Source organism: Xyrauchen texanus, chromosome 32 (assembly GCF_025860055.1).
Source record: "Xyrauchen texanus isolate HMW12.3.18 chromosome 32, RBS_HiC_50CHRs, whole genome shotgun sequence".
Lineage (NCBI taxonomy): Eukaryota > Metazoa > Chordata > Actinopteri > Cypriniformes > Catostomidae > Xyrauchen > Xyrauchen texanus.
The window spans coordinates 21,637,504-21,650,523 of record NC_068307.1 but is presented as its reverse complement, the minus strand read 5'-3'; the positions used below and the strand labels follow the sequence as shown (position 1 = coordinate 21,650,523).

Here is a 13,020-nt window from a genome sequence, read left to right as displayed (position 1 = left end):
CTTTTCCAGCTCTTTACTAAGCCACGTTTGTTGAAACCCCTAACACTAAGGAATACATTTTGGCATGTAACTTGTCCTGTGTTGTTTGTTTAGACATGAATGAAACCCAGAACACCCTAGCAACCGCACAGCATCATGCTAAAAAGTGTACATCTTAGAACACCTTAGTAACCGCAGAGCAATGCCCTGGCAACCACCCAAAACCTGTGGTTCAAAACCATACAGAACACAGTAACAAGCATAAGAATCAGAACTCAACAATTTTAGGTGGGTTTCAGTGTGTGATTTGTGGATGCAGATCAAGGCCATTGGAAACCAGAGTCACTATAGAGGAATAAGTAAAAGTTTAGATTATGAATCTCTCACCTTTGCTGTTTTTCAATCTCGGACTGCAGCACTGAATCAAAGGTGCAGGGAGATGGAGAGAAGTCCGGGGTGAAGCTGGGCAGCTTGCAGGGCAGCAAAGGAGATCCGGGAAATGGAGGCGAGGAAAAGCACGGGCTTGAGGTTCGACTAGAGGACAATGATGGGCTAACAGGAGGAGAACAACTCACTCCACAAAGCCATTTCCTCTTCAGGTCCACTAACTGCCAAAAGATACAGAGTACAGATAAACACAAAACATTTATGATTCATACGAATCTCAAGAGGTTAAAAAAAAAAAAGTACTTGACAGCCTCAGTCCCCATGCAATTTCATTGCATTCAAGGTGCAATGTATTAATGAGACTCTCAGTCCCTAAAATCTTTTGTTTTCCATAGTAAAAAGAAATGTAATAATGAGTAAACTATGAAAAAAATATTATTTTTGGGTGAACTATCCCTTTAAGTTCCAGTATGGGTACTGTCTCAAAATGTTTCTCTATCACAAGTTACAATTACAATTATTCCCAAAATAATACTCCAATAAGACCCCATTAAATCAAATTAGAATTTTGTGGCTTTTAGTCCATGTGTGTTTTGCTTTGAGGTCATCTACATGCTAGCATACTATACCAAAAATACTATACAGAATTTTGTCCAGTCAAATGTTTTCCTGAATAAGAATTATCTCCCCTGTAATGGACCAGCAAGTAGCAGATCTGTCTGTGTTGGAACTAAAGCCTATTTGCTATTTATTATTATTATTATTATATTTATTTATTGTAAGGATGATCCTTTCAAATTTCCCTCCCAACCTACTGTTTAAAAAGGAAATATGTCGGGGACTTCCGGATGGCGCGGACGCGATCAGCAGCATAAGTTAGAGGCTCCCAGACGGTCTTACTCCCCTGAAATAAATACTGGTTATCCAGTTAGGAAAAGTTTTCATTTATAGCATGAGAGGGGGAAACAGGAGAAAGACAAAAGGAAAATCGCAACAAAACCCGAAGATAGATGATAAATCTCCGATTGAAAGTGGAGATACTGACGACGGTGCTAGCAAGCAAGCTAACCACGAGACCATGGAAGCCATCCAAGCTAACATTATTGCCGAGATAAAGGCGGTTCGTTTGGAATTGAAAAAAGAATTTACCGAAACAATGGGGCCACTAAAGAAGGAGCTGGTAGACTTTAGGGAAGACGTTAACCAGAAGCTAAATGCGATTGCTACCGATTTTAAAGAAATAACCAACAGAGTCGAGGAGACGGAGCAGAGAGTGGCTGACATGGAGGAGCGGGGTGCAGAAAACAGTGAGTTGCTTTCCCAAACTTTGGAGCTCCAAGACAAATTACAAGCCCAGCTGACGGACTTGGAGTCGCGCTCACGCAGAAACAACATACGTATCCACGGGATCCCAAAGGGAGCCGAGGGAGACAACGTACAGGAGTTCTTAGAGACATTTATTAAAGTGGAGCTGTCCCTCCCTGATGTCAACTTTGCTATACAACGCTGTCACCGGTCCCTTGGAGCCAAACCACTGCAAGGCGCTAACCCGAGGTCTATAGTTGTCTATTTCCTGGAGTATAAAACCAAAGAACTGGTGCTCCGCACCGCCTGGAAAAAGAATAACACCCAGTACAATGGAAGAAAAGTGTTTTTCGAGCAAGACTACCCAACCAAAATAGTTATGAAAAGAAAGGCTTACTCCACCATCAGAAAGGCACTTAAAGAACAGGGGCTCCGTTTTCAGACTCTTCACCCAGCGAGACTTAGAGTGTTTCTCGACACAGGTGCAGTTATATACAACAGCGCATCAGAGGCGATGGAGGACCTGAAGAAAAGGGGACTGATGCCGAACGGCGGAATCGGGACCCCGGCGGGAGAACGTGCCACAGAGACAATGAGACGGAGACAACCTGCCTGGGAAACGACAGGTGCTACATCGCGTCGTCACCGAGATGCACGCATGAAACACATCCAGGAGAAACTAAAGGGATTTCGACGCAATGAAGGTGCTATGAGTGACTGAGTAACTTTTGAAAAGGCCGTTAAGAGTATAGCCTCCACATTTCTACGTCGAACTGTATTTCCATAACACCAGGCGAATTTTCCTATTTATGAAAGCTAGAGAAATTTAAACTGACAACATCTGGGAATTTATGTCTGTTTTTTCTATGTGGACTGTTCTGATTTCATGTAGTCAGAGATTTTGGTCCATGCTTAGAGGGGCCCCTTCCAGATGTAGGGTTTTCCCTCATGTTTTTGAAGTAGAATTCATACTTCAGAGATGGAAGTCACTAATGTTAAATGTTTGTATTCATGTGTTAAGTTTTATTTCAAATCACAGACAGAAGTTCATTTGTTCAGGCCTTTCAGGGATACTTAAACGTCTTGGTAAACTTTTTTTTCTTCTCTATTGACTAAAATGCCTCATCAAAAATATAGAATAATCACCCTTAATGTAAATGGATTACATAATCCTATAAAAAGAAGTAAAGTAATCGCCAAAATGAAAAGAGAAAAACAAGACATTATTTTCTGGCAAGAAACACATCTTTCAAATATTGAACATGAAAAGTTGCGGAAAATGGGTTTCAAAAACTCATATCACTCCTCCTTCAAAAGAGGAAGTGCGAGGGGGGTAGCTATCCTAATTTCAAATAATGTACATTTCCAGTTCTCCTCACAAATTACTGACAAAGAAGGGTGGTACTTACTGGTCAAAGGTCTTATAGACCATAAAGAAGTTACATTAATGAATGTATACTGACCACCAGGACATGATAAACAGCTGATCAAGAAAGTTTTTAATATGATCTCTACGGAAACGTCAGAGGTGTTGATATGTGGGGGGGACTGGAACATCCAGCTACAGCCAACCTTGGACTCCTCAAATAGAATAAAAAACATAAGACCTGAAGCGTTATATGCTAAAAAACTGCTTAAAGAAATAGGAATGATAGACATATGGAGGGAACTCCACCCATATGATAAACATTTTACTTTTTTTCCCACCCTCACTCTGCATACTCAAGAATTTACTATTTTTTTATGCTAAATTCAGATAGACATATGATTATAAATTGCGACATAGGGGTAAGAGACATTTCTGACCATGCAGGGGTGTACTTGACATTGCATTTAGACAACAAGCCCAAAGAGACTTTGTGGAGATTTAACACTAGCCTTCTGAATGACCCTCAATGTCAAAAGTATATAAGAATTTAAAGATTATATGACCTATAATGATAATGGAGCAGTATCCTCTAGTACATTATGGGATGCTGCAAAAGCTGTTATTAGAGGTAAACTTATGATGTGGTCGGCTCAGAAGAAAAAGGAAAAAGAGAGACAAATTAAGGACTTGACTGAAAAGTTAAAATCACTGGAGAGTAAACATATGGAGTATAATGACCCTAATATTCTAAATGACATAACGAAGACTAAACAAACCTTAAATGACCTATATGAAAACCAAGTAGAGAAGAGAGCTAAACTAATTAAACAAAATTTCTATGAAAATGGCCCAAAATCTAAGAAACTACTTGCATGGAGAATACGAAAGCAACAGGCCGAGAGATCTATACATAAAGTGAAGGACCCCAGAACCAATGAGATGTACCATAATTTGGAAGACATACAAAATGCCTTTGAAACGTACTACACAAAATTATATGCTCAACCTCGGACAACAGAGTCAGCTGTCATGTCATCCTTTCTAACATCTTTGGATTTACCATCTTTAGGGACAGAGCAAAATAAAATAATAACCCAGGAGATAACAGACGATGAAATAAACAAGGCAATATCAAGACTGAAAGCGAATAAAATGCCAGGTGCCGATGGGTACGCATCTGAATGGTATAAAATCCTCAGAGAAACAATAACACCAATGCTCAAGGATTATAGAACTATGTTCTTGGAGGTGGCGAGACCCCGCTGTCCTGGAGACAAGCAGTAATCTCAGTGATCCCTAAAATGGGTAAAAACAAAACGGATTGCAGCTCTTATAGACCTATGTCAGTTTTAAATATAGATTATAGATTATATGCGTCAATACTAGCAAAACGATTGGAAAACATAATCCCGGATCTGATAGACACAGACCAGACAGGCTTTGTAAAAAACAGGCAAACCCAGGACAATGTAAGACGGGCTCTCCAACTCATTGATCATATGAGAAACAGTGACATGGAATCGGTGGTTATAAGTCTTGACGCTGAAAAGGCTTTTGATTCTGTCCGATGGGAATATTTATACTTGGTCCTTAAGCGTTTTGGTTTCGATGACCAGGTAATTAGATGTTTGAACTCCCTATATTCCTCTCCTATGGCTAGAATTAAAATAAATGGGGACTTATCCAAAACAATATTTCTTGAAAGGGGATGTCGACAGGGATGCCCCCTCAGTCCCACTCTATTTGCCCTCTTCATAGAGCCTCTGGCGCAGGCAATCAGAGATGATAAGGATATAACGGGGGTATTGATAGAAGACACACAATATAAGATATGTGCATATGCGGACGACATACTCGTGACACTAACCAATCCTAATGCAAGTTTGCCCAAATTATTATCTCTTCTTAAAGAATTTGGTTCATATTCCGGCTATAAATTAAATCTGCATAAAATGAAAACGCTTACTTTCAACTACGAACCACAAGAAAACATTTATAAAATCTGTCAATTTAAATGGAAAGGTAATACTATTAAATATTTAGGGGTACATATACCTAAAGAGGTCTCTGCCATTTATAACCACAATTACATTCCTATAACAGCTGATAATAGAGCAGACTTAAACCGTTGGTCATTATTACCAATGAACATGCATAACCGAATAGATGCTATAAAGATGAATATACTACCCAGGCTGCTTTTTCTTTTTCAATCATTGCCTGTGGAAGTGCCTCTCAAACAATTCAGTGAATGGAATAGAATTATCTCATCCTTTATTTGGGGAAAACAAAAACCAAGGATTAGATTTCAAACATTACAACTCTCCAAGGACAAAGGTGGTATGGATCTACCGTGCTTGGAAGATTATTATAGAGCAGCACAGTTACGTTCTCTGGTTTGTTGGTGTGACCCTGAGTGTGATGCCAAATGGAAGGACTTAGAGCAAAATCAAATAAGCATACCTCTTCAATCTATACTGGGTGAAAAAACTCTCCTGAAGAAACATCTGAACAAACTAACTAATTGGATGGAAGCCCCTTTTAACGTCTGGCACAAACTACTTAAAAATAAGGAATTTGAAAGAAATACACGAATATTACGTTGGGTGGAATATGATACAGAATTTGCACCAGCTAGTCTGGACAGTAGATTCAAGCAATGGACTAATTCAGGTATCACTTCGTACTGTATGATATCCTCTACTGATGGTTTGGATGCCTTTAAAAAACTCATAGATACATACTATTTAGGGAAGGAAGATTTCTTCAGATACCTTCAATTGAGACACCACTTTCATAAACATATTAAAACTACTGGAGAGAAGGGAACAGACCTGATTAGAATATTCATCGACGCATATAAGGGTAATACCAGCAGAAAACTGATTTCCAAGTTATATTCATATTTACAGTTGGACAGGGGACTCTCAACAATGTATGTAAAAATGAGGTGGGAAAAAGAAGCTAGCATAAAGATAAGTGGGGATGACTGGTTGAATATATGCAGAACACAATCTACCACCTCTAGCTCAGGTCTGTGGAGGGAATTCACTTGGAAAAACACTTTAAGATTCTTTATAACCCCCAATATAAAAAAGTCACAGAGCAATAATCCTGAACATGGTCAGTGTTGGAGAGTGTGTGGTAATATGTCGGCTGGTCATTATCATATCTTTTGGGAGTGTCCTATTATTTCCTTGTATTGGGTAGAGGTTGTGACGGCAATTAGGTCAATAATCGGATCAGAGCTTGAGTTTAATTTCAGCGTTATGTATTTAGGAAATCTACCAACAGGACTGAGAAAGGCAGATAGATATTTGTTACAAATACTCTTAGCAGGTAGCAAGAAAACAATAACTAGGAAATGGCTAAGTAAATAATCCCCGACAATTGCTGAATGGATAGAAATAGTGTGGGAAATTTATGTTATGGAATATTTGACTTTCTCTCTGAGACATGCCAGGAGTAAATGTGAAGCATATTGGGAAAAATGGATATCTTATCTGAATACAAATTGAGATGTATATGTCTTGTTTGTTTGTTTTTTTTTTTTTTTTTTTCTCTCTCTCTCCGTTTTACATGATGTTGAGCATTTCTGTTAATCTATGACGTATTTGCCTGGTATTCCTTGGTCTGTCTGTCTGTTTTTTTTTTTTTTCTGTCAAAAAACAAAAAAATAAAGTTTAAAAAAAAAAAAAGGAAATATGTCAACAGAACACAGGGAAGAAAACTATACCCATCAAGTGATTTCATGGGGTCTTACCAGGAATATTTTGGGTTCAATACAAGTTCAGTTGACAGCATTTGTGGCATATTGTTGATTACAAAACAAAAAACAGACTTGTCCCTTTTTTTTTCTTTTTTTTTTTTTTTAAAGCAAAAGATGCAGTTCCGGTAAGGCACTTACAATGAAAGTGAATGGGGCCAGTCCACAAACATAAAAATACACACTGTATCAAAATTATAACCACAAGACATGAACATTATATGTGCTAACATGACTTTAAAGTGATTTAATCACTTATTAACCTTTTCTGTATAAAGACTTATTCAATATTACAACGTCATTGTCATAACATCAGGTAAAACCTTTACTTTATAGTCTGGTCAAAGGCGTAACTAAAATCATCTTAACATGAAACATTTTTAATTCTTGCGGCTATATATTTGAAACAATGGGTATTTTAACGTTTATGGACTGGCCCCATTTACTTTAAATGGCCCATTTACGGCAAATGCCTTAACCGCAATATTTGCTTTTATTAAATTAAATGAAGGACGAGTCAAAATTATTTTTTGTGGTAATCAGCATAATGCCACAAATCATATTAGTTCACTAGTTCTTTGCACTTGTGACAGTGTCCCTATCAACCTTTTCCTGCAGCCACTTCTTCTCGTCCTCAAAATCCACTAGTCTTCTTTCAGCACTCGTGAGCTCTTCCTGTCGGCTCTTTAATGTGGCGCTGAGATCTTGCTTCTGTTTGTACAGCGAGAGCAAATCCTGCTGGTACAGACGTCTCTCCTCAGGAGGCAGAGCAGATGGGTACGAGATTCCACAATCCCTCTCCATCTCGTCCAGCACCTGGGGCAGATTACACTAATCAAAGCTGGAGAAAGTTCAGATGCAGTACAGTCAGGGGCGAAAATTTCATCAAATTTGATGAAATTTGGGGGGGGACACCAAGGGGTTTTTTGTTGCCCCGTTTGCATTTGTATTATTTTATTTCTTAAACAATTATTTTAAGAATATATCATTATATTATTTAAAATACACATATTTTAATGATATTTTAGGGGGGGACAACCCTCAGATGGGGGTCCTGACCCCCCGCGATTTCCGCCTATGTAGTATATGCAGGACATTGCATCAGGAATGTACATGAGCACCTGTGTGGTCTGAACCCAGCTCTCCCTCGCTGCAGAAAGATGATTGGCCTGGATTCTCTCAGAATTCTGAGTTTGCCAGAGCATTTTCCTCCCTTGACCACATGAGGTCTCAAGAACAGAGATAATCTTCTGTAGTTCATTCCAAAGCTCACTACTGCCCCCTGTGGGAAAACAATGACCATATAATTCAGTTTGACTGTAGCTACATTTGTTCTTAATTTTCTGAAGAAAATTAAATTGTAAGGAATAAAAATAAGATTATTTCCTGTTTAGAAATGTATTTGGTGCTTGCCCGTGTGAAAGTAGCCTCCACAATGCTAGGGTCTTCTCTGTGCTTGCCAGAGCATTGCTATTCTTTGCTAGGGTGTTCACTGTAGGATTTAGCACGTTGATATTGAGTTGATGAGGTGTTCTAGTGGTTTTATCTCACTATCATGTGGTTGCTAAGGAGTTTTTAGCTTGTTGGTACTGGTTGTAAGTCCAGACGCTTAGAAAAGCAATAGCACACCTTTTCTAAACTAGCCGTATGACTTGAGGTATCACATGTTTATAGCCCTAAACATGTGAGACAAGTTACAGACTTAAAAACTTAAAGAGCAATACATTTTTTTCTTAATACAGATTATTTTACTATAAAAAACATATTGTATGGTTCAGAACTCAAAACTTCCATCCCTCTACAACAACACATAAATGCCTACTTTACTGAGTCACATTTGTAGCCTGCCCAGCATCAGTGAGCAATGAGATGGCAAGGAGAAAGCAGGTCAGTCAAGAGCAAACAGTGGGTGTTTACTGTCAAGTCTTAAAGGAGAACTAGCACCAAAACCGAGCATTTTCAGATGGGTCACTTTTGTTTTAAAAACTTTACATATTTCATAAGAGAACCTTAAGAAACATGTAAAAATAAAAAATTAAAAAATGCATGTCATAAACCCTTTAAGAGGTTTGTTCAAATGAGTGTGAGCAAAAGCAATAGTAGCCTAATAGTAATTGCCTTATTGAGCACTACTAATGACATTTAACTTCTAAAAAACTTTTTGTAGAGTGTTTGTACCCCTTTATGAAAGCTTCAGAATTAATTGATTACTTGTTTAGACATCTGTTTTTGATTTAAAGTAAAATATTCTTACAAAGAAACTCACCAGAATTCTCTCGAGTCCTGATTTAGAATGAAACGTACTTTCACATTCAAGAAACATAATGATGTGCCCAGTGAAACGAGGATACTAATTTAAAAAAAATTTAATAAGTAGCTTTGCATGTGAAAACAAAAGTCTGGCAGGATGAATAGTGCAGTAAATAGCAGCCTGTCTATTCTGATGCAGCATTTACTGTGATTGATGTTGAGGCATTGTATACACAGAACATGCCTTTAGTGTCCTTGCAGACTCTCTTGGTCTCAGACTCCAGAGATGATGTGCCAGCTTCCACCACTGTGAGGCTACATGCTGGAGAGCTTGAACCCTGCTGCCGAATGCACCCACTGGCCTGGGCTTGAGTTTCAGATGTTTTCATTTCTCTATGAGAACACAGATCTCTTCACATATAATGGCAGCAAACAGTAATGGTCACTTAAGCTAAACTTAAAAATTTATAAATGCCACTTTTGAGGACATTTCTGCAATTACTTTTCACTAACTGGTCTCTCAGTGAGTCCAATGTAACAACTGAAATATTACTGTGAAGTGATATAATTTGTGATTTTTCCTTAATGTCCAAAGGTGATATTTATTGGATGTATGAATTCAGTTCTCCTCAAGTTCACACATGGGTGCAAGTTCATAAGAGTAACCACAAGTGTAATTCATTACATTATCTATGGACATGTTTCACGTACATGTAAAGGAATGTTCTAGGTTAAATACAAGTTAAGCTCAATTGACAGCATTTGTGGCATAATATTTATTACCACAAAAATACAATTTTACTTGCCCCTCCTTTTCTTTAAAATAAGCAAAAATCTTGGTCAACGTGAGGTCCTTTCAATAGAAGTGAATGGGGCCAATCCGTAAATGTTAAAATACTCACTATTTCAAAAGAATAGCCACAAGACGTAAACAATATGTGTGTTAACATGATTTAAGTGTGATAAAATTGCTTACTAACCTTTTCTGTGTAAAGTTATAGCCAATTTTACAACTTCGTTGCCATGATGATGTAATGTCAACAAGCATTAAAATCCTAAAATGACTGTAAGAATTACCATTTAAACAACGTAATAGCTCAAATAATACATGAGTTTTAACAGAAGAATTAATGCAATGTAAAATTATAAGCTTCATTTTCTTACCTTACAACCCATCAAAAATTGTAAGTGCCTCATTGTAACACCATTTTGCTTTTTGCTTTTTTTAAAGGAAGGTCGAAATTATTTTTTGTGGTAATCAACATTATGCCACAAATGCTGTCCGTATTGAACCCGGAATATTCCTTTAACAACAAGAATGTGTCCTTATTTTGTGTACAGTATGTTTTGTGTTGTCATTAAAACATAACAATTTATTTTTGTGAAATGTTGTGCTATGTTCCTTTAAAAATGATTTTTTTTTGGGGGGGGGGGGTACAATGTAAAGTCTGGACGGACATTAATAAGAGCACATAAAATATTAAGTAGTTTAACTGTAATTGTTTGGACAGGTATTACCGTGTTATTTGTAAGGAGTCCATCTTCTTGTTGAGGTCAGAGATGGTCTGCAGTAATGTGCTCACCTCCGTCTCACACTGCGCCAGTTCAGAGTCAGCCGATACCAGACTGTCTGATCTCTGTTGAGAACATGTCACTTGTGTGAGAAAATAAAGTAAAAGCGATGTAAAGTGGTATGACAGTTCAATGGCCCCAAAAGGTATTTAAATACTCTAGTCACACTTAAAAATGCTTTATTTATGTAATTGATTTTGAATAAAGCAATGTGTCAATGTCAAATTTGATTCAATAATTTGAAACTCTTTCAAACATCTTTTTAATGGTTTGCTTTAAAAAAATATTCTTGCTGTAATTTTTAAATAAATGCCACAAATTTTCGTATTTTAAAATTAAAGGGATAGTTGACCCAAAAATATATATTATCTCATGATTTACTCACACTCATGCATTCTAGATGTGTTTGCCTTTCTTTCTTATGCTGAACACAAACAAACATTTTTAGAAGAATATTTCAGCTCTGTAGGTCCATACAATGCAAGTGAATGGGTACCAAACTTTTGAAGCTCCAAAAAGCATATAAAGGCACGGCAGCATAAAAGTAATCCATTAGACTCCAGTGGTTAAATTCATATACTCAGAAGTGACATAAGTGTGGGTTCTCTCTCTCTCTCTCTCTGCTCTCTCTCTCTCTCTCTCTCTCTCTCGCTCTCTCTCTCTCTCTCTCTCTCTATATATATATATATATATGATTCACTTTCTTTGTGCATATCGCCATCTACTGGGCAGGGAGGAGAATGTTTAGTAAAAAGGACTTAAATATTGATCTGTTTCTCACCCACACCTATCACATCACTTCTGAAGATATAGATTTAATAACTGGAGTCATATGGATTACTTTTATATACTTTTATGGATTACTGCCTTAATATGCCTTTTGGAGCTTCAAAATGTTGTTCACCATTAATTTGCATTGTGAGGACCTACAGAGCTAAAATATTTCAAAAAATATTTGTGTTCATCAGAAGTAAGAAAGTAATTTACATCTGGGATGTAATAAGGGTGAGTAAATGATGAGATAATTAAATTTTGGGGGTGAAATATCCCTTTAAAATGAAGACAAAATATATTTGGACACTTTCTGGTTGTTAAATGTTAGTGAAATACTTCCATAGTAAATGTGATTAACTACACCTGTGGTTAATCTGCCAGGACACCTGTGAACTTTGGAGAATGTGACTTCATACAGCCACAAAAAAATCACCAGGTGACAAGTTTGTTAAAAGTATTGTCAAAAAGTTAAATTAGTTCTAAAGGAAAAACTCTAGCATTGTTTGATTGCAGATATTTTGTCATCTAATGCAATTAAATACTGTAATACTTCCAAATCAAATAATAATAATAAAAACCATATTGATTTGCAAATTCTTCTGCTATAACAAATGTGCCACATAAAACAATATGGGTGTTGTTTTTATTTTACATCACCCTTTTGTTTTGAGGAGAGGAAAATGAGGAAACAGGCACATCCTGTAACTGCACTTCCTGTCGCTACATTATGTAGCACAATGTCAGAAAATAAACTCTCCTGTTGTTGTTGTTCTCAGTATTTAGCTATGCATTTTCTGTAAATATATGGCTTTAAGACCTTTCTTAGAAAAGTCTACCAAGAATTGGGTTTAGTTTAAACATAATGACTATTATGAAGTCACAACACTATTATAAAATTTTGTATATAAAATAAATCTAATGTCTTCCACAAAAATGTTATAGGATTCTCAAATACAGTTAAATATATAAAGTTTAGATAAGAATTATAGGAATACACTTATTTGCACTGTACAAAGATACATACCTTCAATCTGTCAGAGTTTTGAAAAACAAACAAATCGTTTTTTTATTGCCTTTTGGATCGTATTCGTAGTGTGCATAGTATCATAATTGCAGAGCAAGAGACTCACCTCCATCATTTGTCTATCTTGGTTCAGGTACAGTGAAAATCAGCAGAAGATACATTAATGCTTCAAGCTTGAACAGTGTTTGCTGTCCAGCTCAAAATGATCCAGTGTGCTGTGCTGTGAGACAGCAGAGTTTCTGTCTCCACCTCTACACACAGTGAGCATGAGAAGCCAGTGCCTAGATGGCACAAACTACTGCTCCACACTAGTTACATTAGTTAAACCAGATCTATCATAAATAGGTTCCTTGATTGTCATCCACACCCATTTTCACTTTAGGTCTTTTCCTATTTTGTTTGCATGTGACTACAGTGGAAAATATGGTTTGTTAAATCTTTATTGTTTATAAATGGCCTTGCTACATAAATTCTCCCTTGATGATAGTGAAAATAAAATAAAAATGATTTTTATTGTTTTAGATATAAATACAGGAATTAAAAATATTCTTTACAAAAATGCAAAACTACTGTAAAATATGGTGTTTGCATTAT

At 36.8% G+C, this 13,020-nt stretch overlaps 1 protein-coding gene across 1 annotated transcript in view; it reads right to left on the bottom strand.

Annotated features, from left to right (window-relative positions):
• ushbp1 (Usher syndrome 1C binding protein 1) overlaps nt 1-12,704 on the bottom strand; it is a 29,077-nt gene extending 16,373 nt beyond the window's left edge. The window contains exons 1-6 of the mRNA XM_052101895.1: nt 12,533-12,704; nt 10,575-10,693; nt 9,301-9,449; nt 7,928-8,088; nt 7,413-7,622; nt 367-587 (exon numbers count right to left, since the gene is read on the bottom strand). Of these exons, the coding sequence (XP_051957855.1) occupies nt 367-587; nt 7,413-7,622; nt 7,928-8,088; nt 9,301-9,449; nt 10,575-10,693; nt 12,533-12,541 (869 nt within the window). The 5' untranslated portion in view covers nt 12,542-12,704. The remainder of the gene's footprint in view (nt 1-366; nt 588-7,412; nt 7,623-7,927; nt 8,089-9,300; nt 9,450-10,574; nt 10,694-12,532) is intronic.
• Between the last annotated feature and the right edge of the window lie 316 nt (nt 12,705-13,020).